General features: G+C 44.4%; 1 protein-coding gene across 1 annotated transcript in view; it reads right to left on the minus strand.

Moving 5' to 3' along the window:
• The window catches only part of LOC135548818 (serine/threonine-protein kinase 10-like), a 42,495-nt gene that overhangs the window by 8,085 nt on the left and 7,225 nt on the right, over positions 1-27,185 (minus strand). Inside the window, exons 2-11 of the mRNA XM_064978766.1 lie at positions 21,637-21,801; positions 16,692-16,740; positions 15,905-16,054; positions 13,333-13,405; positions 12,390-12,584; positions 9,993-10,074; positions 7,508-7,648; positions 3,767-4,429; positions 1,419-1,549; positions 439-562 (exon numbers count right to left, since the gene is read on the minus strand). Coding sequence (XP_064834838.1) covers positions 439-562; positions 1,419-1,549; positions 3,767-4,429; positions 7,508-7,648; positions 9,993-10,074; positions 12,390-12,584; positions 13,333-13,405; positions 15,905-16,054; positions 16,692-16,740; positions 21,637-21,801 — 1,773 coding nt within the window. The remainder of the gene's footprint in view (positions 1-438; positions 563-1,418; positions 1,550-3,766; positions 4,430-7,507; positions 7,649-9,992; positions 10,075-12,389; positions 12,585-13,332; positions 13,406-15,904; positions 16,055-16,691; positions 16,741-21,636; positions 21,802-27,185) is intronic.

The raw sequence follows: 27,185 nt of genomic DNA on the forward strand, positions 1-27,185 counted from the left end.
TTTTTAAATAGGGACAATTTGTATGTCAAGGCCTCTCAGTACACACCAGCCCTGCGCCGGCCACATCAATTACAAACCCCACCCGATATCAGTATTTTTCTACACAACCCGACCCACCAGCATAGAATTGTTCTGAGAGCCGATCCGTGAGTCTTTTAATATAGCCAATTCAACCATTCTCGTATGTTTAAAATCTCAGCTCCTTTTCAGTTGTCCCAACTTTTCTTTCTACAAAAAGGGCCCCATTGTCAGCAAGACGCATCAGTTAAATTCAGGCAAAAAGAGTTTAGGCCAGTGTTTCCCCAAACTTTTTTTTGTCCACGACCCCATTTTCATATCTGAAAATTCTTGTGACCCCAACCACGGGAGGAAGAAATATTTTATTAAACAGCCGTGGGTATCCAAGACTATAGTGTCAGTGGGTGTGTCTAGACCTACGTTCATCTCCTGGTCAAAGCGTCGCTGCATCTGCTCCTTCTGAGCGTCCAGCTTTGTGTTCAGTAACGCTTGGGCACGGTGCTCCTCCTTCTGCAGCAGCCGCAGATCCCGGAGCTCCTGACGCCTGCACACACACACACACACAGTTCAAATACTCTTACGGTTTTGACCTTGACAGACTTTTTGACAATCTGAGGGAGATGACATTGACTTGGAGTAAAAACAGTTGGAGGCAAATAATTCCACATCAAAAGATCTAATAAATAGTCAAAACAATGTACACTGAATCAATTCTAAGCACCATGAGACAAATTGGCCTCTCGGATCAGAAAACAGACTGGGGAATATATTCTCGAAATGGAGATGAGAGGAGAGTTCATGAGAAAGCCTTGCTCCCTCCATCACAATGAGAACATAGAGCTTAGAGGAATCTGACTACCAGGTAGTAAGTGTGCGAGTCATCACCAGTCTCTGACACTGCCTGAACCAACAGTGTGGTGTCAAATGATCACCACTAGATGGCAATGACGGCACACTTGGCTCCGGATCTTTAACTCATGACGTTTCAGAATCCTCTACCAAGTTTTAATTATTTGTTGTCAAATTGGGGCAGTTTAGGGACTCGTACATGTTCATGCCAAACAGTGAAATATTTGGCCCATATCAAAACCAGTGACTAGTATACATTGTTTACTGGTATACTGAATATCTTATCACTGTTAGGAACTTCTCACAATCCTTCCTTTTCACTCACAAAAATAGTATGTTCCATACTGTTGTTCACACTTGACTCACTTGATCTCAAAGGGCAAAGACCAGACCAGGATGGACAAAACAGGACATCTGAACACCACCCCAAGCACTCAACAACTCTCAGTATACCAAAGATCCTGTTTTATACAGAGAGGAGTAGACCGGGCCCCTTTTCCTGACCTTGATTCAGGGAGAAAAGGGGTTTTCAAGGAAGCAGTGTGACTTGCCTGAGAAACCTCATCTCTTCATCTTTCTTCTCATCATCGCCGATGATCTTGGATGTGGTCACGCTGACCTCCAAGCCATCAATGACAAACTTCCTGGTGCGCTTCAACGTCTTACTGGAGAAACGAGAGTCCTGGAGGAGACAGGGAGTTATTAGGGGGCACAGTGTGTGTTTAGTGTCACAATACAGTACCACGATTGAGTGACTGCAGTAGTGTTATTTTTACCATTAGAACAGTAAAAAAAAAGTCATTTTCTTGTTATATATATACACACACACACACAAGTCAGGGTGTTCAGTCTCCTTGGCATGAGAGATGACGACAACACACTAGTGTGTCTTTAAAGGAGGTGGTGGTGTATGGTGCACTGTACATAGTCTGCCTGCCAGTTGACAGGAAAGAGCAGTAGTGGAAAGGCATGGACATACCGTCGGTGTTTACCGGCTGAGAGCACTTAGCAATCCTAAAAACAGGGTGCCGGCAGTAATTTGCAAACCAACTCTACAGCGGGTGGTCCCTAAAACACGCTACACCGAACAAACTGCAGATCAACATTTTGTGCGTGTGTGTATGGTCCCTAAGACAGGGTGATCCTGCTGAGCCGGTCCTCTATAATTACCCTGCTCTGTCGTACAGGGAGGGAGTGCCAAGCAGGAAGTTGGATTCTCTATGACAACAGAGCTCTCATCCCCCAGTACAGAAACAGAGAGACTCAACACTGGTTCTTACTAGGTCACTGGTCCAGAACCACACCAGTCTCTGCCCAGGAAAAGTAGCACAACCCTGGGTGACATGGCTACTTTAAGGGCTTTTTCATGGAAATAATGATCATCCTATTGATGAAAAGTGAAAAGGGAAGAGGCCAGCAGAACAAACACCGTTCCCTGTACGTCTCTCACCAGGGAAGGTACTGTAAGTAAACATGTCCTGCTGTAGCCATTCTTCTAAACCTTTGACAGAGACACTGTGTGCAATGGTGTGTGCGCGAGCGAGAGTGATGACATCGGTGCATAATGTATGTGACCAAGTTGAGCACACATCCAGTGTGCTCCGAGGGCACAGGTGTATGTACTGCAGCAATAGCTCAGATGGGGCCTAGCCTCGCATCTGGCTCTAGCCTCCCTCCCTTGATCCGTGTTCTCTCATACAGCTCCATTCATAAACCCCTGGTTTTCCTGACATGCCCATCTCTCATAGGCTCACACTGTTACTGGGTCAAACATAGATGTCCCATTCATCTAGCCCGGCGGAAAATGAACTGCTGAATAAATCGGTTCTGGAAAAATACATATCACAAATGGAACACAAGTCCAATGAATAGCTGTCCAGTGATGGCCAGTCCATAAACAACCAGAAGCTCCCCGAGCAACAATGGCTGTATAGAAATGACATCCACAATACTGAATAGAGCTCAAAACAAAGAGCCATTGGTCATAATGGATGGGAAATTAAATTGCATTAGTGCAAACAGACTCGTTATTAAAGGATGGGATGTGTCCATTTTCCAGAGAACATCAGTCTGATTCCATCTCAGAGCCTCTTCTGCTCGAAATGATGCTTTTTGCCATAACACTTTGAACGTAGCAGCATATTTCAGTGGAGTTTGACTCATTGACAAGTGCATGTATGAATGCAGGTTCGGGGTAGTTTAAGACGAGCTGTTCTTTGTTGTGAGCTCACACCCTAGGACAGGGTTCCCCAACTGACAGCCCACGGGTGGTTTTATTTGGCCCCCAAAGTTTTCTGAACAAAAGAAAATTGGACATAAGAGCATAAAAACACCAGGGAATCAGCTCCAAGTGATTTTAATTTAAGAAATGTATCCACAAGCATAATGGAGACATGATCATATTCAAATGTAAGCAAGGTTTGAAATGATTATGTTTTAGTCAAACATTATACACTATATATAAACTCGTAAAAATCCAAATAACTTCACAGATCGTCATTGTAAAAGGGTTAAAACACTGCTTCCCATGCTTGTTCAATGGACCATAAACATATAATGAACATGCACCTGCCCGGATGACACTGGGCCAATTGTGCACCGCCTCATAGGTCTCCCAGTCGTGGCCGGCTGCGACACAGCCTGGGATCGAACCCAGGTCTGTAGTGACGCAGTGGCTTAGACAGCTGCGCCACTCAGGAGGCCTCACAGCTAGGCCATTGTTATGTAAAATGTTGCCCAAAATATCCCCGTGGTCTTGCCTTGGCCCCAAGCCAGAGCAGGTCTGCTGAGACCATGGCCCAGAAAGTCACTGGAGCCAGGCCGTGGAAATACAAAAGTCTTTTTTGGTAAAACAAGGATAAATCATTGGAAATGTGACATTAAACATGGTGTTACTCACCACCCTGGGGCAGAGGGATCCATCGTCCTTGTTGACTGACATGTCTCCTGACAGGTTGAGGCTGATGTCCATGCTCTCAGAAGCAGACACGCTGCCCGCGTCAGAGTACCTCTTGGAGATCATGCCATTGGCGTTGTGGTGGGCCATCGGGTTGTCCATGTTAGCCCCTATTGGGACCCTCTCCCTTTTCGAAGGCCCTCTCTTCATGCTGCCGTTCAGCCCGATCAAAGGTGTGGGGTCTGGGGTAGGGGTGGGGGGCCCTTTTTCCCCAATCACGGGAACCACCCCACTGGCCATGCTGGCGCTTCCTCCCTTCACCGCCAACTGGCTTTGGGGTATTTTTGGTACCATCTCGGGCTGTGCCAGCAGGGCCGGTTTCTCTGTCAGAGGGGTGTCCACAGGCTTGCCCTCATCCGAGGTGCTCTTCCCATCCTCAATGCCCGAGTCGGAGCTGGAGAAGACCTTGCCAGAGGCCTCGCTCTCGGGCTTGTCAAAGTCCACAATGCTGATGCCCTCATCAGGGAGCTGTCGGTCGATCGGCTGGCCATCCCTCGTGCGGGAAGGTCTCACGGGGGGTTTGGCCTCCCCCACGGGGGTTTTGGTGAGTGTGTCTGGGGCACTGTCCCCTTGTAGAATGGTTTGAGACGGGTCCATGCCTGGAGGCTGGGGAGAGGAGAGGAACGTGGTTATGTGCGGCAGTGACAAAGCATTTCAACACGGGTGCCTTTTTCGCACCTTTTCCCCAGAAGCACCATCGGCACCTATGTTGAAAGTAATCCCACTAATACGAGCGAAATGCTCGATGGTCTGATTCTCTTGGCTTTCATATTGCAGTGTTGACCTTTAGTGGTACTGTCTGTAACAACGCAGATGTTCCTTTCTAAACTCCTACCTATACAGCTTACCTCTTCTGCGCACCGGAGATAAAGTATGGAATCAGTGATAACAACAACGGGTGCAGATCCTGTTGACGCCCCGTGGCTCTCACGTGCAGAGAGCGGTCTCGGAGCATTAAGCTAACAATGGTCATTAGCCACCTTTACGACCGGGGCCAGCCTTTCGAAAGAACTCTAAAAAGACACAGTCGGAGAGAACTGGCTGGCTGCTCTCCAGGCCCCGAGACAACTGTTTACAACCTCTCCGCCAAATACAACCACTGCTACGCTCTGTGTTTCAGGGCCGCCAGCAAAACGGGTGGCGAGCAGGCATTCTCCCCCAGTACTTTTCAATTAGGCGGGGGCAGAACTCCACCACTTTAGATTTGGTTTAATACAAAATGACACAAAAGCGTTGAAAACAGGGACAAAGTAGGCTTACTGTTTCTTTTTATAGATGGCCTTGCCTCAATTCGTCAACTCGCACACAATTTGTAGCCAAAGTCTCTCTCACCAGAGTGCTGCAGGGTGTGTCGACCAAATCTGATTTACGGAAATTGCGGGTCTGGCATGTGCACGGCTATAGAAAGCAGTGCACACTCCACTTCACGCCAGTATTATTTTAGCGAACAGGAAAATAACTCACCCCCGACACAAGCAAAAACACTTCACAGAAATGTTGTGGCAGCCTACACCTAAACAGGAGCGATCTGACACGCTGTATCACTCTGATCAACTGTGGCCTACACCTATGCGCCCTACACTGTCCCATTTGGCCAGGGGAAACTGTTTCTTCCTAATGGAACAACAAATCAGGCTCAACTAGCCCGGCTGCCATTAAATTGTCCGTCTTTCACTTAAACAATGGGGACGATCCAGAAAGATCAGTTTTAGGCTTGCTGAAATTCCTTACATTTTTGTGCTTTTCATTTTATCACCTGGGCAACTTTAGAGCAGGCTCAACTTGCCTGACTGCTCAGTTTACTTGCTCCAGACAATAGGGCAACTCTTAAGGTCCCTGCTACAACTAGGTTCTAGAGTTTTACCAGCTGGTAACCATCAGGAAGAAAAATATGGCACGACCACTCTGGGACCTGTGGTGCCACCTCTGACCGTACATGATACCGACAACATCTTGGAGTGTCTACACTCTGAAGTACGATTTTACATATTAATGTATTCAACTTTACAAATATCTCAAAACAACCCTTTTTGATCATACTGTACCTTGTGTGTGTGTGTGTGTGTGGTGAACGACGACTAATAATTCCTGAAAGCTGCACTCTCAGGCCTTGCATTTCCCTCTGGGGGGGGTTCTGTGATAAGAAAGCAGTTTGGAGTGTGTGCGCGGGCGTTTGTGTGCGGGGGGGGGGGGGGTTCTGTCATGAGGAGGAATGAAACATGCTGATCTCTTGACTGCGGGTCAGCAGCAGCTAGAATGCAAGAGGACAGGACAGACCGCTGACTATACTGATGCTCTAAGGGTAGCAATAATGAAGACCGCTACGGTCCATCCAAAATCACCTCAGGTCCATTTCACATAAGTTATGAATGACTCATTTTCACCTAGAAACAATCCAATCTAATGTCCAACTTCAGTACTGTTTGATTAGGAAAACCAACAGTTTAAAGGCAAGTGTATATGTTTACCTAAAAGGTCACGTCTGTGGAAAAGAAAACATGTCAAACTTTAAATAATGAAATCCCCCAAGAGGTGGTAACGCGATACGTGTGCCAGTGTACAGGACAACAAACAGCATCCATTTTTTATCGGTGGGTAACTGGGTGTGGAACACTGCAAGTGTTCCACATTCTGTTCCTTCGTTTGAGCACCAGTGATTTAGTGCCCTCTGATTTCCCCTCGCTTTCTAATCCAGTCCACCCACACATTCATATACAGTAAACCCATTAGGCTCAATCTGAATAAAACGGTTAACTGGAAGCGTTTGATTAGTAGATGTTTTAGGGACGGTTTCCCAGACGCAGATTAAAGCCAAATCTTGAATTTAAAACCCATTTTCAAAAATGGAGATTCTCCATTAGTCCAGGACTAGGCTCAATCTGTGTTTGAATAGTAGAAAGACCATATGGAGTCCTCATCAGGGACATAATGACCACGGCAGCTGGAGTTTGAGGTCGCCCGGGGAGTGTGTGACTATCAGTGTGTGCAGAATGTGCTCTAGTGTGTGTGTTCTATCCTCTCAGTGAGAAGTGTTTGTGTGTATGTCCTCCTCCCCCATCTCAGTGTGCGATCCGAACACCACAGAAACACCCCCACTCTTTAGAGAGCGCTGCCCTGCTGAGTCAACACCAGGTTCTCCCAATCTCCGTCCTGGGGGTGCCCATTGTGTTTTTTTCCCCCTAGCACAACACAGCTGATTCAAATAACCAACTCATCATCAAACTCTGATTATTTGAATCAGCTGTGTAGTGAGTACTAGGGCAAAACCAAAACATGTAGCCAGGGTGGGGGGACCCCAGGACCGAGGAAACCCTAGTCTAGACCACCCCCACACACAGGTGAACAGGAAGCTGCAGATTCTGGGGTACGCTAGCAGAAACTATCAAAAGAAAATACAACATTTCCTAAAGTAGAGTACTGTACTTTGATTCAGCTATGTACATATCACAGTATCCTCCCTTAAATGTCACATACAACATGACTGCTAAACAGAATGTCTTGGATGTATTATAAACCAAACTACTTTGAGGCCTACGTGAAACGAGAACTTCAGGAAACAATAAGAAAACGCCACTGCGAAGAACAGATGTGAAAGTTCATCGTAAGAGAGAGGAGGATATAGGATAAAAGGAATGCAGGAAAGGAGAGAGACAGGAGAGAGTGAGAGCAGTAAAACGGTCTTACCACTGGGACTGAGAGCTCAGCGGTGTCCTCCTCCTCTCCTTCCTCTCGATTGTCCTCGATTTCCTCCATGACTTCAGCCTTCGCCTCAGCAACCAGCTCTCGCAAGGGTCTGTTGGTCTTCACAGAGCAAACAAAGGGGTGCTGGGGGGACAGGGAGGAGGTCAGGACAACCATGTTACATCCATAGAACAACACTTGATTGACAGGGACATAGAATGCAAACAGGGGGAAAAGGTACTTTCACAGGAGAGTGAAACTTAATCTGCCACCTGTATCTACCCATGGCCGTTTCTAAACAGTAGCAACCATCAATGAGGCCAGGGTATGAGCTCACCCTGATGAAATAATGAAGACTACCCCAAATCCTCATGTACTTATAATACCAAGTTCCTAGATAAGACAGGGCAAAAAAAATTAAATAAGAATGATTTAATTAGCGTAATAATAGGAGCAGGGTTGAGCGGGGATAATTTGGCAGCCACAGACAAGGCTGTGAAAATGTAAGTGCAGCGAAAATAAAAGAGCAAGCATCTATTATTCAGGTGATTTGAACAATGGCTAATTTAATTGGCCCAGCTGGCACAGGCAGGTAGGCAAGTGACAGGAGTGTGGCTGAGGCAGAAAGGGGCCCTCTGGGCTGCCTCCATCCGTGTGGATAGCATTAGCGATAGCTTTAAACTTCTCCAATGACAGAAAATGCATCAAGTCAACAATGACTCGGGGAGAGCAGAATGCCAGCTATCACACAGGAGAGGAATAACACCCAGTCAAAGTGCTACACTTGAACAGCACAACGCAGTGTCTGGGGTATCAAGGAAAGCAGGGAGAAGCATTTGAAACACCTCACTAAGGCTCACTGGAAGTCCAACAGAACTCATTCGGACGCTCTTTGAAACGTCGCATCAACACTTCCTGGGTATACATGGTAGCCATCTCTATAACCGTTATAAAAAACAACACTGGTTTTGTTTCTGGCTCAATGAAACTGTGAATCTTTCTGGCAGGTAGTGGTAATTCTGTTGATTCAACACATATCACACCGCAGCACCTCTCTGGGACCCCATGAGACCCTCTCCCCATGCTCTGTCTCACAAAGGAGCTTCACAACTCAGGGCTAGTATTCATAAAGCATCGTGGAGTAGGAGTGCTGATCTAGGATTTTTCATAATGAAAAAAAGGCAAAGCTGATCCTAGATCAGCACTCCTATTCTGAGACTTTACTCCGCCCCTCCAGCTTCAACAGGTTTACTATGAAAACTGAGCCTGGACCACCACTGCTACACCAAGCAAAATGTTCACTGGGTGAAGAAAGCAAACAGACAAGCATTAGTTCCCAGCCATGTTTGATCCAGCCATGGCTCAGCCAGGCTTAACAGCTCCCTCTGATGTTTGCAAGGGTGGGTCTGGTCTGGATGGCTGGTCCGAAATGCTTCAATGTGAACCACATGGCCGGCTTCAGAGAGGTCGAGGCACAGAATGGCTGGAGTTGGGTGATGTTATTCTTAACCCTTGGTCCAGGGTAAGTTATCGTTTGTTCCTCCTACTGGTTAACGTTGGGACTTGGGCTTGGGCAATCTGATCCTAAATCTGTAGTTAGGGACCAATGTTCACGGCTGTGGTGAATTATGATACTTCATCATGTGGTTGTGTGGACAACATGTATACAACATTCCCCCACGTGGGATGAGGCGGCCATGGACATGACATAGGAGACAGGAGAGCTACAGTCCCATTGACTTGACTTAGTACGTGTCAGGGGACAAACATATCACACATGGACACCGTCCAAGTGTTGACTGGAATAATTGATGTAAATCAACTGACTTCTAACGATTTCCAGCAATCTCAATCAATGAGTGATCCACAGACCATGTAACCCCCAAGGCCTCCTCCCCGTGTCACAATGCATGCCAATAAGCCACAGCGGGTGCTGTTGGCAGCTGTTCATGGCGTCTCATTCCCATCAACGCCATCTCACTGGGGTTAAAAACAGCCGTGGTATGATAGAGATCAAAACCTACAGTGTGGCACCGAACGTGACCACTCCTGTCTCTCTCCGGTGCTCTTTAAAAACTCCCAGCAGGCTTTTGGCCAGGATACTCAGCCCCTGTAATTGTCCAGGGGTGGAGAGAATATGGAGGAAAAAAAAATCCCAAAGTGCCATTCACTGGCAACAGTAATACAAATTGCTAGCAATCCCCCCCTTGCTTTTAAACCCAGACAGGAAGTAGTGGGTCCTGCATTTTAATAGACGCCTCATCTCTTTGCTTTCCTTGTGCTCTCTCGCTCTCTTTCTCCCTCCATCTCCCAGATGCCCTCTGTATGTTACTGCTCATTTGCCCATTGTATCATCTCCCTAATCCTCATGTCTGAAAAAGCTGATGTTTGGGGGTGATTAGAACGTGGACCTGTGAAGAATGAGATAAGGGAAAACCGTCCTCGTACATCAAAGAGGCCGAGCTAGAGCATAGTGTGACCATCTTACCTCCAGGAGCTGGGCTGCGTTTGGCCGACTCTCCGGATTCTTATCCAACGACTTTTTCAGGAAATCCTTAAACTCCTGTGACCTTAAACACACAGAAATCCGGGAACATTAAATCAAAGGAAGACAGAAAGAAGGAGATATGGTGGTGGTATTTTCACTACACAACATCTTGACAATCTGAGGCTGTAACGAAACAGGCTCAGAGTTTAATGGCTGTGATAGGAGAAAACTGAGAATGGATTAACGTTGTAGTTACTCCATAATACTAATTTAACTGACAGAGTGGAAAGGAAGCCTGTACAGAATAAAACAATATTCCAAAAATATGCATCCTGTTTGCAACAAGGTTCTAAAGTGATACTGCCCCCAAAAAATTGGCAAATTACACTTTGTATCCAGGACAAAAACTGCTTGGGGCAAATCCAATACAACATATTACGGAGTATCAATCTCCATATTTGCAAGCATAGTGGTGGCTGCGTCATGCTATGGGTGTATTTGTAATCCTTAAGGACTGGGGAGTTTTTTCAGGATAAAAATAAAGGGAATGGAGCTAAGCACAGGCAAAATCCTAGAGGAAAACCTGATTCAGTCTGCTTTCCACCAGACACTGGGAGATGAATGCACCTTTCAGCTGGACAACAACCTAAAACACAAGGCCAAATATACATGATTTGCTCACCAAGAAGACAGTTAAAACTGTTACTCAGTAACATCGACTTAAATCTGCTTGAAAATCTACGGGAAGATCTGAAAATTGTTGTCTAGCAATGATCAACAACCAATTTGATAGAGCTTATAATAATAAAAATGGGCAAATGTTACACAAACCAGGTGCGGAAAACCCTTGGAAGCTTACCCAGAAAGACAACTGTAATCACTGTATTTGCATAATTATCTAAATCAAGACCACTTGTGTAGAGTGTTGACAGAAAAAGACAGACAATTAAATCCATTTTCATCCCACTGTAACAACAATATTTGACCCACCACCTGGATTCGGTCCTATGTAGCAAAATTTCAAATCATGTTTTTGGATAAAAGTAGAGACTAGAAAATGGTAAATCGTACACTGCAGTTGACGAACAATGGGAAAGAAATTCTGCTTTGAAAGTTGATAAACTTGTAACTCCACTTTTGAGAAAATGGTCGTTGAAGGTTTTGCTACAGCTACTGGAGAGCTCTTCGTCTACACCTATTCAGCATTGTTTACACCCTCTTAAGCTTTAGCCCCAGGTAAAAAATACACTATCTAGTCCTTGGACTAGATCCTAATCTGACTTTGAACGCGTCCATATAAAGATATTGTATACATATTTTATAATAATCATGCATACTCAGACACTGAAAAAGTCTAACCACCCCCCAGCCACATCTAGCTATGTGGTTGGATCACTATTGTCTAGACATGTACACATGTTCATGAAATACAATAGATGGCCGTATTCACCCCTAGACACACCTGGCTAACTTGATGGGTCATGTAATCATTCTCTTGCGAAGTCGAGTCTTTTGTTTAGACATGTAGCTAGCTAAACAATGATCCACAATCCCAACCCATAGCTACAGTACAAACGGATTGGCATAGCTAGCCACCATTCGTGAAATGCTTGAGTATGAATATGCAGGTAGCTAAAGCTAACCAAAAAAGGTTCAATGTTAGCTAGCTAGTTAACATTAAACTATAACAAGCAATGCAAATGGCCTTCTGAGATACAAATAATATTACTACACAGATCATACACATAACATTAACTAGCGAGCCAGCTAGCTAGCTAACAGTATGCTTTAACTTGCAATGATTGGCAAAATTAGAAAGATATATCTGAAAATGTAGCTAGACTCTTAGCCGTATTCATGGATGAATGAGTCACGGCAGCGTGTCTTTTCCATTTGGTTTGTAGCTAGCTACAGCTTGTTTGGCCCGTTGTTGTGTCAAGTCACTGCAGTCAACCATGTGCAGAAAGTAGCGTTTGTCCATCCCACTGATCTTTGAGGGCAGTAGCAACACTTTGTCAGTTCTCTATGGCTAACATTATATTTTTCAAGAAAGCTGAGGTATCAATGATTATTTACACATACTGAGCAGCTCATGTTAAAGACATGGAAGAACAATCCGAACTCATCTCTCGATATGTCCAGCCCATTCATTATCCTCAGCCAGTCATGGCTAGTGGGAAGATTCCTGTCTTTTTCAGGAAACCAACTAGGCTCGGAATTGAATAATTGTATTCATATTTACAGATGGCATAAAAGTTTGATATGGAAGTTCAAGTTCACATGTTTTACAAGGCATTTCTGGCCAAAAAATGCCTTTTGATTAAAAAAATACAAATAATAATAAAGCATTGAAATGCCTCTATACATCCCCCCCCCCCCCCTCCCTCTGGGTCTCACCACTTGTTGGGCTGCTCCAGGGTAGGGGGCTCAGACTTGGCTATCTTCAGCAGGACCCTCATGGGGTTGAGTTCGTGGTGCGGGGGCTCGATCTGGGCCAGCTCGATCAGGGTGATACCAAGGGACCAGATGTCAGCCTTGTAGTCATATGGAGCGTCCTTCATAGTCTCACACATCACCACCTCCGGAGCCATCCTAGAATACAAAATAGTTAGCCTCGAAATGCCAAATCTTGTGCACATGTATATTTTGTGTTTGACATGTCAACGCACTTTGGATTCAGCTACGTTTACAGACCAAGTGAAGAGTAGGCCTATAAACTTCAATACCAGAGGCCTATCCAGTGTTTGCCTACGATCAAAAGTGTCATATTACATCATCTTCAGAAATAGGATACTGCTTGGCTTCACATTCACTGTAAAATACATAGAGTGAAATTGCATCTGTTACTCATTTATGAAGCTAGTGAACAGTGGGCAACACCTGGGCAGGTTGACTGAGAGGCCATTTCAGATGACAGTCATTGCCTCGGAGGAGACCTGTTCTGGTCAATAGTTAACTTCAACCTGACCATGATCGGAGGACCAGTCAGAGCACAAGGTCCAGAACCACAACAACACATATCAGCTTTCACAAGAGCCTTGTAAAAGGTTTTACGATCAAACCATAACGACTGAGCACTACTGTACGGAATGCTCTTATGACATCAAGCAGGGCATACAACTGGTTCAACAAGGCGTCGTGGATAGTATGAAGGATGTACTTAACTTCGTCATGCAGTACCACCATAATCCCATTAAACACTGTGCGCTCAAATGGCACCCATGGCCCCTGGTCAGATGTGGTGCTCTTTAAAAAGGGAATAAGGGGCCATTTGGGACACAGCCAGTGGCAGGCACCCTTTTACATTACTCTGTTTTCATGTGTATGTACCAGTACTTACCAGTATGGTGTTCCTATGAAAGAGTCCCTTCTTTGTAGGGTTTTGGTATTTTTCGCTGACACCCCAAAATCCGCTGCAAGTACAAAGAAAAGTTTTAATTCAATTTCTTGGTAAAGAGATGAATGGGCCAGTGTTATAGCCTGATAACTTCTTTCGGGGGAGGAATACCTTATTTCCTTCAAAATCACAGAACACAACCAGCGCTTATTAGAGACGGGCTTCCAATGGAGCCAGGCATCCATTTCCTTCACACGCATAGCTTTTTGTTCGATAAAATATTGAAAAGACTACCACATTGTTTATTGTGATCAGTATAAACATAACATCAAATCCATCGCAGAGCAGACTAGTCTTTCTATCATATACTCCCAATGTCACGTTTAAGCATCATATTTGTTTCCACAGTGTAAACTGCCATCATTGAGGGGAGACACAAAGCTGAAATTCAATTTACTGAACAGGCACAATATCCCAAATTTCCCCAGACATGGTGTCAGTTTCCTGTTAAACCGTGAGGAATTTTTTAGGGGCCAATGACTTTTCAATGAAAGATGAACGGGAATACCCTATAAACTAGGAGCAAAATATTCAATAACTTTCCCCATCTGTGTGATTAAATAGATACCATGGGTCTCCCACCCGACGAACAAATCTAAAAATGGTCCAAATCTGTGGAACAAAAAACTTAAAAGGAAAAACGCATAGCAGACAATGACACGTCAGAAGTGCTGTACATGTCGGCCATATTTGGATAACTTGTTGTTAAAAGCTCTCTGTTAAGCAGCAACAGGGGTTTTTCTGAGACCGACTGGACTGAGACTTAATGACTCCAGAGGCAACTCCCAGTCAATAAATCAAAGCTCTGTTGTCTCTGCTTCTGGAAATATTTAAGGGCATTGAAGAGGGCCTTGTAACATGAAGGATCAGTCAGACTGCACAAAGTTTCTGAACGGGGCCGAGGCCTGGTCAAAACGAAGCTGAAAAGGGGAGTCCACAGAGGTTTCTTAGTTATCGGGCAGCCCTGTAGAGTACAGTACAGTTCCATATCCTGCTCCTCAGTTTCTCTCCAATTGACATTTATAAAAGCTATTATACTGTAGGCTCCACAAAGCAGGGTTATTGTTAGGCAAGTGGTGCTTCAACAAAAATCTGATATCAACCGTTTTGACCCAAATCCTCAGCACAAAGAATTTCAGGAATGCTGAAAATCAACAGAATACTAGCAACAAATCACATTTAGCAGAAAAAAACTTGTCAGAACGCCGTTTTCCCACACTTCTCACATTGTATGCTTCGGAGAGGTCTCAGGGAATGATTTCTTCTAAGTGGGTTGGTTTTGCGTTCACAACATTCATGTAAACATTCCCACCTCTGTCTTGTTGGTCAGCAAGACAATGTCATCGGTTCCCCTCTTTCCACTGAGATTCTCTGCCTCTAACCCTATTACAGGGGCTGAGTCACTGGCTTACTAGGGATCTTTTATACCGTCCCTAGGAGGGGTGCGTCACTTGAGTGGGTTGAGTCACTGATGTGATCTTCCTGTCTGGGTTGGTGCCCCCCCCTTGGGTTGTGCGTGTCGGAGATCTGTGGGCTATACTCGGCCTTGTCTCAGGATGGTAAGTTGGTGGTTGAAGATATCCCTCTAGTGGTGTGGGGGCTGTGCTTTGGCAAAGTGGGTGGGGTTATATCCTTCCTGTTTGGCCCTGTCCAGGGGTGTCATCAGATGGGGCCACAGTGTCTCCTGACCCCTCCTGTCTCAGCCTCCAGTATTTATGCTGCAGCAGTTTGTGTCGGGGGCTAGGGTCAGTGTGTTATATCTGGAGTACTTCTCCTGTCCTATCCGGTGTCCTGTGTGAATTTAAGTGTGCTCTCTCTAATTCTCTCTCTTTCTCTCTTTCTTTCTCTCTCGGAGGACCTGAGCCCTAGGACCATGCCTCAGGACTACCTGACATGATGACTCCTTGCTGTCCCCAGTCCACCTGGCCGTGCTGCTGCTCCAGTTTCAACTGTTCTGCCTGTGATTATTATTATTTGACCATGCTGGTCATTTATGAACATTTTAACATCTTGGCCATGTTCTGTTATAATCTCCACCTGGCACAGCCAGAAGAGGACTGGCCACCCCACATAGCCTGGTTCCTCTCTAGGTTTCTTCCTAGGTTTTGGCCTTTCTAGGGAGTTTTCCCTAGCCACCATGCTTCTACACCTGCATTGCTTGCTGTTTGGGGTTTTAGGCTGGGTTTCTGTACAGCACTTTGAGATATCAGCTGATGTACGAAGGGCTATATAAATACATTTGATTTGATTACACACTGTCCAATGAGAAGACTGTTGCTTATTGGAGTATTATTCAAAATAATTTTCAATTAAGGTAGATAACAGCCCTGGTCTGTGGGATGGACACTTGATAGGAAAGGGGCATAGAGGAAGATTAAGGATGGCTAGGTGCTGTGGAATCTAGAAGATCCAATGAGAAGAAAATTGGTCCTAGTATTCTGGAAACTAGAGGAGGTCTCAGTGTTCTATAAGAGGAGTACATTATATGAGTTGTGGAGGGAGAAGATGGTCTCACCTAGCTTGATGTCTCCCTCCAGGGTGAGGAGGATGTTCCCGGCCTTCAAGTCTCTGTGGATGATCTTGATGCTGTGGAGGTAGACCAGGGCCTCCAGCGTCTGTCTGCAGATCACCTGAATCTGAGGTTCCATCAGGCCCCGGTCCAGCTCTGCCGACCAGTGAGAGTGGAGGACACAGGTTAGGGGAAACTGACATCAATGGCTAAGATTTTACCAGAACAAGAAAATGGTACAACTCAACAACTTTAACTGAGAACCAAAGTCCCTCTAAAAAAAGGCAAGGTGGGTTCATTGAGACACCCAAGTATTTCCCATGAGGCAGATGGAGCTGCTGCCAGTACAAGCTGTAAGAGAACGTAAATTTGCTCTGATAATACATTTACATGCTAAAACAGGACTTTCTCTCAGTGTTTAGTTAGTTGTATTTGGGGCCAACAACTGCTGTATGAGGAGCTGGATTATCAAAGGATAAGCAACGCAGGGGTATTTCCCACAGTGTGTGGGTCTCGGTCGGCCCCTAGTACCTTGCTACAATGGCAGACTCATTACAACGAGACATCACTTGGCCCCGTTCGCTAATCCTTTCACAATAAAGCAATATCCTTAAGAGCAACAGTGCCATGGCAGTCGTAGCTACGGCCGCAGGTACGGAATGTGGAACAACAAAAAAAAAACGGGAGAGGCGGGGAGCTTCGGAAAACAAATGTTCCAAGGGACGGAGCACATATTATAGAGTGCACACCTATAAAGGACTACCCCGGCCTACAGTAGTGCATGTCTCCTCACCTAACATAGTAGCGTCTACGGCTCCTCCAGGGCAGAACTCGATCATGATCTGTGAGGAGGAAAAGGAAAATAAAAACAGCCAGCATTGTGATTTACAGTTTCTTTTCAGGAAATTCCAATGGAACACAAAAACCTCTCCGGAAATGCAAACATACAAAACATCCTAACAGGGTGGAGGGATTCCATGGAATGTGAAAACACAATTTTCTACAGAACTATCAACATCACAATGTCAAAAGGTAGACGTTAGAACCTCATCGTGTTTAACTTTAACTGTGATTGCATGAAAAAAAATTAAAAATAAATAAAAAAAGACTCCCAAAGAACAGGGCAAGGTGTAAAGAAAAAAAGAGGGGGCTAAGAGGAGACAAGAGGGAAGGTCCACAGAAGAAGTGACAGGTGGTAGCCTAACTGTTTTCAACATCACTGAGGTGCAGCAGAGAACAGGTCTTGTATCACCCTGGGAGAAGATTTGAACTCAAGAGAAGAGGGGGAAGACAGACAGACAAGAGTTCTGGGACGTGAGGCCTCTTCGAACCCGGTCGATCTGTCTAATAAAAAGACAGCACTTAGACATGTCAGCAGACGGGCTGACGCTGCCCAGTCAACAGGAGAGAAACCAACATCTCCCTTTCTAGTTGTACACTCCAGTCTCTGACACCTGTGGCGAAAGCCTTCTCAAACACTCTGCACTGCCTCGTGTCAATGAAGGCGGAACACACCGTGGCCGTGCAGGACAGGACTACGGTCGGTGTGTTTAGCGATGGATGCGAGGGTCACTAACTCCACAGCCTTCCAAGACACATAAACCAAATACCAACACTGCTGAGGTGAAACAGCAAGAGGGAAAGGGCCCACTGAAAACAAGTCTGAAAGATTTACTGTCGGAGAGACTTAATCCAGCTGCCGAAAACATAATCCTTGTTTCCTCCTCTCTCACACACGTCCCTCCACACTGTACTTTCAAAAGCTACTTATGAATGAGTCATGCAAGTCAATGGGGGGCCTATCACAAAGCCAGAGGATAAATAAGTGTTTTAATAAAATTCCACGACTCTAGAGGGTCACTGTGGTACATTAACCTACAGCCAGGAGTTCGGAGAGCCACTAAAACGTTCAAAGTGGTGTGTGTGCGCGTGCGAGCAATGTGTTTGGTCTTGGGCACTCAAAAGGCTTGTGACAGCTCAATAGCATGCATACCTGCCCTGTGATCTCACGGTTACATAATTCCATGCTGATTGGGCAAACACAGATGTACGTCTTGTAAAAAATGCCCTCTCCACCCCATTCCCTCACCCCTATGCTATGACACCATTATCAAAGCATTGGCAAACCCTGCTGGACAGGGTGGAGGAGTTTCGCACTGAACAAAATGGAGGACAAAACGGTGGCTTGTTACCGTACACCTAGACACACACACACACACAGCTGGGGATGGTGGACCAACCTTCACGCTGAGGGAGGTGCCCATGTCACCACAGTAAAACAAGGGCCTCTTATGATATTAAAAATAGGTTTTGTGAGGTCAGCTTTCTGAATCCCTGCCAATCCACCAGTCAACAAATAATTCCGATGTGGATGACAAGCCATGCACTGTACATAGGATTAAGGCGGCGGCGAACACCTAAAGGCTTAGTCAGATTTACGTGTCACACCAGGTCATTTTTAAGGGAATTTAATGATGACTATCTATTGCTGCTAGGTCGGTAACTTCCCCACCCCTTTGAGGGATTGTTTCCTCATGACGTGAGCAATGTTGCACTGGGGATCCAACTGGTCAGATCTACAGCCTGTATGGGCTGCACATGTACGTACATACAAAAACGTACACACGCAAATAAATTGTACATACCGCATTCTTCCACCACCTACTCACACAGCTCCGTCAACAGAGCCTGGCGTAGGCAGCCACAAAATACCTCCGACGTACAGCCCAATAGAGCTAGGAGGGTAGACATTCGCTGTACACAAACACCAAGTCTTAGAGAGGGCCGTGTTATGGATTCCGTGAAAAGGACATTGAGCAATATTCCCAGATGTTCTATAGCAATATGTGATAATCCACCTCCTTTTGGAGAGAAATGGGTTAATTAATGGCTGTTAAAAGATGGAGTTTCACTGGCTAAGCCCTTTTTGAATTCCTGCCACTGACTGCTCAGTCGGGCAAGGTAAGTTGAGCCGATACTGGTGTGTGGACCTGCAAACACTATTAGACATACAAGTAAACTGGCTGAGACAGCACCTTGGAAACATTGACTTAAGTTTATTCAACTGTCCACCGACACCGATTTACAACCTCATTTAACGAATCTCCTGGGTATTAAATAGTGTGTCACTTGTATTTAAAATGACCACCATGCTTTCTCCATCATGTTCAAAATCAGCAGTATTATGCGTTGTGACACCATGGAAAATGAGTATCGTTTCAGTGACATATGGGTACAGAACTCTTCCCTCAGGAGTGATTCAGAACGGAAGGGGAACAGTAAGATAGACAACACACTGCTCCATGCAACGTTGTACTGTAGGTGGGACGGTGGAAAAGTGGGAGTGAGATAAAGTGAACAAGTCGATAACGACAGATTTACACGGAGTGAAGCTGTGCGGGGAAAGACTCAAGAACAAGGAACCGACATCATTCACCTCCTGTTTAATGGACTCTTTCTGCCTCTGATTGGTAACAACAGAACACTGCAGCATTCCCTTACGCGGAGAGCCCTCTCCTCGTCAAGACGGAGCCTCAAGGAGGGATGACACCCAGACTGTGCAGCAGGGATTTATGTTGGCCCTGGCAGCTGAACACGATGCCCATCTGTTAACACCCGTTAACAGAGATTTATTGGTTTACCATGGGATGATTCCCAGATGAAAGCATTATCATGGCTGGCTGGCTGCAGTCGTGCGTGTTAATGTCAGCAGTCAGTGGCAGCTCGATGTTATAAGGCCCCCTATTTCTCACACTGTAGAGCGGGTTGTTCCCAAACTAGAACAAACAGCCTTCTCTCCCGCTCTACAGAGCAGAGTGGGTGGGCAGCGGAATGTGCCACCCCTGCTCGCCGGCTGAAAAAAAGGGGGGGTTTGAGGCACACAGCCCAACCGCTGGTTCAGTCTGCAGCATGTCGTCAGCAGAGACATCCCGCCCAGGCAGAGTGGCATGCTCCAGGGATCACACATCTTTAGTCATCCCCTCGGCGCTGGCCCTTAGCCAGGGAGAGGCTCTCAGTTTGTAGTGCCAGTGTTTGTGTGGAGGTTTTATGAGCGAATGCCTCATCCACACCCAGAAATGTATGAGTTGTTATGACACTGTAGAGAGAGTGGCGAGGGAGAGTCTAAAACATGCTTCTTTTGTAATGATATCCAAGTACTATTCTATTTCTAAGTACTATTTCCAAGTACTATTCTACAGTTCTATTTATGCATCATCTGCACCTCCAAAAATGTTTTAATATATATATTTTTAGGGGGTAGTTCAGCTTTAATATTGCAGATAGAAGCCACAATCTATCAAATGTAATTATCTGCATAATATCCAAATCGCCCATTTCTGGGTAAAAAAATTAAAAATCACATGTTCCTTCCTTACTATAACCCCCATCATCCCTCCCCTAATTGGAGTAAACTAATGGACAGCAATACTTAAGCTTCTACATACTATATACACATTTTACAGACAGTATATTAGTTCATTTTGTTGTTAATTTTAGTCCCACCCTTCAGCTCCCCTCAACCCCTCTCTGAACACCATCTGATTTTGATTTCTATATATTTTTCAACTGCGCCGTGATGTTTCACAAAAGGTTCAAAACTTTTCCACAGATAGTAAATAAAATAAAAAAACAAATTTTGCTAAGAGCATTATTGATTGACTGACTTTTCAAAATCACCCAGCAGGTGCTATTTGCGGCATTAGCTCCAGGTATATGTTGCAATTCTTAAGTCATTCCTGAACCTGCGACCAAAAACAACCTACATACGCACATTACCAAAACAAGTGAGAGATCTATCTATCTATCTATATATCTCTCTATCGATATATCTAAGTAAAAACGCTAAATGAGCAGGTGTCCTAAAACTTTTGACACAGAGACCGAGACAAAGAGTGTGTTCATTCACGGGTTTCTTTTTGACTATTTTCTACATTGTAGAATAATTGTGACGACATCAAACTATGATATAACACATATGGAATGTGTAGTAACCAAAAGTGTTAAACAAATCAAAATACATTTTATATTTGAGATTCTTCAAATAGCCACCCTTTGCCTTGATGACAGTTTTGCACACTCTTGAAATTCGCTCACCTAGCTTCATGAGGTAGTCACCTGGAATGCATTTCAATTAACAGGTGTGCCTTTTAAAAAAGCTCATTTGTGGAATTCCTTTCCTTCTTAATGCGTTTGAGACCATAAGTTGTGTTGTGACAAGGTAGGGGTGGTATACAGAAGACGTTTTTTTTACCAAATAGGGTTAAAATAGCCAATTCAGAATGCTGGTGCGTTACCGCCACTGATATCCGGAAGTTATTTCCATCTGCATGGAATAGCGCATAAAACGTTGAGCTAAAATTGTAAGAAACACACACAAAATAATACTGCAGTTGCTTAGGAGCTAGAAGCAGAGCTGCCATTTCTATTGGCTCCATAATAAGGTCACTTGTATTTGTCTTGGCAGACATGGGCTGATTACAAAGTACATGCAAAACATGCCATCTATTCAATAATAAGAAAGCAGGGGAAAGCTCAAATAAAGTGGACCCTACAAAAAGGGAGGAACTGAAAGATCTAGCTTGATCCTCCTAGTAACCTATAGGGTTCACCATCAGGTCAGACCAGAATCTATTCTGTAATAGAGGGCTATGGAGGGGATTAAACCATTGAGTTGGGTAACAACAGAACAAACTCCACACGGCCCAGTTCTGGCCCACTGTTGGCCCCTGCGTTCTTACCCAGAGCTTGGCATCATGGTAGAAGGCGTCCAACAGTTTGACGATGTAGCGGTGGTCACACTTGGCCAGGATATCTATCTCCACCATGTAATCCTCCAGCTCCTCCTCAGTCTTCGTCTCAATGACTTTGGCTGCAGCCAGCGCTCCAGTCTCCTTATTCTTGGCCTAGAAGACAAACGAGTCAACATTTACATAACACTAAAAAAAAAAAAAAAAAAATGGGGAGAAGATTGGCTCTATCCTCCATCGCATGACAATCAGAAGCCTAGATTCAGTCAATGGACCTTCTCAAATTGCCATAACATATATGAATTTTGAGATTCATTCTTAACAGGAGTTATTATCTATTGAGACACTGGTAAAATAGCATAAGGCAAGCACACAAATGATTTCTGCACAAGGGGGCTGTTTCAACAGGCTATAACAAGGACAGTGAATTTTATATTGGTTAATACTAAGAAACATCATAGGTGAGGGCCGGCAGTGTGGCGAACTAGTGGGGGTGTTAGGAAGGAAATTAAACTTGTGAAAACCACCTTGTTTAGAAAACACAGAAGTGAATTACGAATGTATGTGACTACAATTGAAAAAAGGTATTGAATACGTCATGAGACCGTCATAAATTGCTAAATTAATTCAATTTTCTTAAATAAAAACAGTAAAACAGTTGACAGTAATGATCGGACTTCAAAACCATATCATGGCCCTGCCCACTCAGTGAATTTCTCAGAGTGCGCAAGACTTTCTCATAAGAAGAGAACCCAATCAAAGCCCTAGGAGAGTCAATTCTCTGACAACCACGTGAGTCTAATTAACATGTTACTTAACCGCACTTTACAAAGCACAACAGGAAAGGAAACTCCACACCCTATAAGAGCTGCAGAGGAGGAACCATTGTAGCCAGCCAGCCCATCCACATTGAAAATGGCACGACACATTGGTTAAACACAAAACAGATTGTACATGTCCCCAACATAATGACTAACAAGCATCAAAACAGGAGGGTGAGTCAGTGGTGAGCACATAACTAGAAGGAAAGTATATGTTTTTGTGTCATAGTTATAGTTCTGAGAATGAGGGGTAAAAGGTCAGGCTGGGCAATATGACCAAAATATCTAATTATTTTTGACGGTATGGAAGTATTTCATGGTTTTTGAATAATAAAAAAGTTTGACATTTACTTTGAGTAGTGATTGACCATAGGGAGGCAACAAATAAATTGTAAGCGATTTCAAAAATGGGGCTTTCTCCATTCTAATTGATTGTACCTTTCAATCCAACAGTATACAACTGTGCATTTTCTGTGCAACTCTACACAACATAGGGCCCCCCAAAAAAGTTTAATTTTATTTAGCAAATATTGCAATTTGACTTGCGATTTAGATTAAAGCACTTGGGTGAACTCTTGTAGTCATAGAGATAGAATGATTATTCTAATTCTATAGATGGGCACCTTGAATAAAGTGTTGTTTGACATGACAATGAATTTAAAAGCAAGGGATGCGTTATTGTGACAGGGTAGGAACCAAAGTGTTGGTCAATGTTTCCTCAGGGACCCTATAACCTTTGGCTAGATTAAATGTTCTCTTAGCTAATTCATGTAGCTAGCATATTCATGTTTTGCCTATTCCTCTTATTTGGAAGATACTGTTGCACAAACATACTGATTTAAGCCTACACCATCACTGGTATCAGGAAATTATTAGCTAGCTACTATCTCTGACTCACAGTTAACATAATAAATTTAGACAGACATACATGTTATTCAATTATTGCCTGCCCGCCAACAAGTATTTGCGTTGCCAAGGGCTGAAACAGAAGTCAGTTCTACTTGACGCAGATCGCGCTGCAAGTCCTGCCTCTCACATCTTCTCATTGTTTTATAGAAGCAGGAACCCACGTTACATCTCCTCATTGGTTATACCCACGTGGGTGACTGAAAGACGAATGAGGTTGGTGGCGGTAATGCACCTAATTTATGAAAGTTGCCAACCACATTATAAAGTCAAGAGAAGAGAAAGCCTGGAAGGAGGAGAGATGACTAGAAACGATTTGGTTGACCGTTTTGTGTGTGGATTAATTGTAGAGGACATTTTGTATTTCAAATAAAATATAACTCAATGTTTATATCCCAGGACAAATTAGCTAGCAACAGTGAGCTAGCTAAATAGGACAAATTAGCTAGCAAGTGCAAGCTAGCTAGCTAAATTGCCATAAATGTTTAATGCTTTTCGACCTATCCCCAAATTAATATAATTGGATCAGAGTTTGCTTTGATATTTTAACCTGGTGTCGTGATCGCGTTTGGTGTGGGTGGATGAAATGCATTTATGCACAATGTCACACGATGGCGCACGTGCGCAGCCGGTTTGGGTTCCGTATAACACCATTTATTTTTGCCACAACTTGCTAAGACTATCTTACTGTCTGCAAACGGTTAGTTTAACGAATAGTGTGATTATAGAACACTTGTGGCTTTATATTAAGAAGCCAAGCAGCATCATTGTTATCAACATCTTGTTGCATTGACCATCAAATAGTTTTTGTCACATGCACAGAATACAACAGGTGTTACCTTACCGTGAAATGCTTACTTACAAGCCGTTAACCAACAATGCAGATCAAGAAAGAGTTAAAACATTTACTAAATAAAGTAAAAAACTAAATTACATAAGAAAAACAAGGTTATATACAGGGGGTACAGAGTCAATGTGCGGGGGTACAGGTTAGTCGAGGTAATTTGTACATGTACAAATATTGAAGGTTTGTGTAGCTAATCCAAGTTTATACATTTAAAAAAAGGCAAATTGATCATTAGATAAACCTTTTGCAATTATGTTAGCACAGCTGAAATCTGCTGTTCTGATTAAATAAGCAATAAAACTGGCCTTCTATAGGAGCATCAGCATTTGTGGGTTTGATTACAAGCTCAAAATGCCCAGAAACAAAGCACTTTCTTCTGAAACTCGTCAGTCTATTCTTGTTCTGAGAAATTAAGGCTTTTCCATGTGAGAAATTGCCAAGAAACTGAAGATCTCGTACAGTGCTGTGTACTACTCCCTTCACAGAACATCGCAAACTGCCTCTAACCAGAATAGGAAGAAATGGGAAGCCCCGGTGCACAACTGAGCAAAATGACAAGTACAACAGATGCCTCGCATGTCCTCAACTGGCAGCTTCATTAAATAGTACCCAAAAAACACCAGTCTCAACAGTGAAGAGGCGACTCTGGGATTCTGGCCTTCTAGGCAGAGTTGCAAAGAAAAAGCCACATCTCAGACTGGCCAATAAAAAGAAAAGATTAAGATGAGCAAAAGAACAGACACTAGATAGAGGAACTCTGCCTAGAAGGTCAGCATCCTGGAGTCACCTCTTCACTGTTGATGTTGAGACTGGCATTGTCATTTTCAAAAGCTGTATTTCTAGGGGATTGGGGTTAAGGTAGAACTAGCGTTAGGATTCCAATTTGGTTTAGGGTTAGAGTTAATAAGGTCATGGGGTAAAGGGAAAATAGGATTTTTAAGGGTTATAAAATTGTGCCACCCCCCACCAGGTTAGTTTGGGTTTGTGTGTGTGGCTTTAGCTCCTCCCAATGACCTGGAGATGTGAGGCTGCAGACTGAACAGCCTGGTGGGGTCCAATACCTGAGGGGGCTGTGGGAAAACATATGGGTAAACACTGCAGTTAGGCATCGAGATACTAGCCTACCATAGTTACAGACCTGAGGATTCCTGAACACATGATCTCACCTGGAATAAGTCCAGGGATTTTTTAAAACATGTTTTTCCTGGTGAGGTAACAAGGTCAGGAAACCTAACCTAATATTTGCATATGGTGTATGACCGGAGAGAGAGACATGCTAGTGTATCTGACAATTCGTCGCTGAGCATTTGCATTTCAAAACCACCATCAGGAACTTGCTCTGCTCCCACCATCGGAGGTAACAGGGTGCCACATTATGTTAGCAGTCCCACTTTACAAGCCTTCACAGCCAAGATCTTCACCCCCCCCCTCCCTCCCCCCCACACTCATTGTGCCTCACAAGGGAGCGCTGACTTCCTGGAAGGCATCAAGGCCCTGGAGACTCTCCACTGGAGGAGGGAATATGCAGGGAGAGGAGAGGTGCTGGTTGAGGATAGAGCTGTGTAAATCACACTAACAGAAAAAAGAAGCGGGAAACAGCTGCAAAACAGGCTCACACCACCGAGTCTCCCTCCCATTATCGTAGCGAAGAAGTCCAAAGCTGAGCTCCCTAACTCAATCATTATACTGGGGAACAAAACAACTGATCAGTGGTTTGTTTTGCCCAACGTTTCCATGGATGTCAATAACAACTGATTGACACTGGCCCCTCTCCTCTGCTAGCCCGCCTGCCTGTATGTCTGTGACACTCCATGAGAAAAGTCTATCATCCTCTCCCTGCAAAAAAACAACACCAATGCTGCATGAAGTGGCAGAGGTTGAAGAAGTTAAGAGGGATCAGCCATTGTTTCCTGCCTTTTGGTTAAATGGCTGTGAGCACACACACACTGCTGCCCCCTCCCACCCCACCCCAAAGTAAATCATCCTGCTAAAACACTTAATGAGATAATCTGTTCAAATAGAACATAGAGGTCACAAATAAAGCCAGGGAAAGCCTGAGATCCAGTTGGAGGAGTGACTGTGCGGATTACTACACCTGGCTGTGAGAGGAGAGGAGCAGACACACTGGGTGGTGAGTCTCTACACTCTGCTGCTGGCACAGCCTCCTGGGACCAATTACCTCCAGGCTGAATCAAGTGTCCGATATCAGCATACAGTAAGCATGGGGCGGTGTGCTGAGGCATGGGCCTGTCTGCTGGTACACTGTAGTATGCACTCTGCCAGCGCACACACAGTGCCACGCACACTGACAGGACACAGATCCCACCCCAACCCGTCTCAAGATAATGTATGTGCTTAACCTTAGCCCTGCCGTTAAGATGTCTAGAATTATTGTTAACATTAGGCTGCCGAGGAATGATGACTGAGACATTGACTGAGACTACAGATGACTGAGACATTATGACAAAAATACATCTCCAGCAGCTTTGGGCTGGGGGCACGAGGGCTGTGTGTTAGATTATTGAATGACTTGCATATCAGTTCTAGCTAATGGAGGTGTTAACTGTCAGTCGCTTGAGAACTGTCAGTCGCTTGATGATAAAGCCTCTCAAAATAAGTGGCTATCATCCCATTATATTTATCAGAGTAGGACTAGGTTCTCCAAAAGCACAAAGAACGTGATAACGATCAAAAGGCATGTGTTCCATTGAACATAAAAGAAGACACTAATACTAATGATAACCCAGTTATTTATTAGTGTTAAAAGCTACTGTTACGTTTCTGCTGCACAGAGAATGTGTCCCAAATGCATCTATACCCTCTATATTGCACTACTTTTGACCAGGACCCATAGGGCTCTGTTCAAAAGTAGTGCAATCAGAATCACCTTTATTCACCAACTACATTTATACTACAATTCAAAAAGTTTGGGGTTACTTAGAAATGCCCTTGTTTTTGAAAGAAAA

Source organism: Oncorhynchus masou, chromosome 11, assembly GCF_036934945.1.
Source record: "Oncorhynchus masou masou isolate Uvic2021 chromosome 11, UVic_Omas_1.1, whole genome shotgun sequence".
NCBI classification, from domain to species: Eukaryota; Metazoa; Chordata; class Actinopteri; order Salmoniformes; family Salmonidae; genus Oncorhynchus; species Oncorhynchus masou.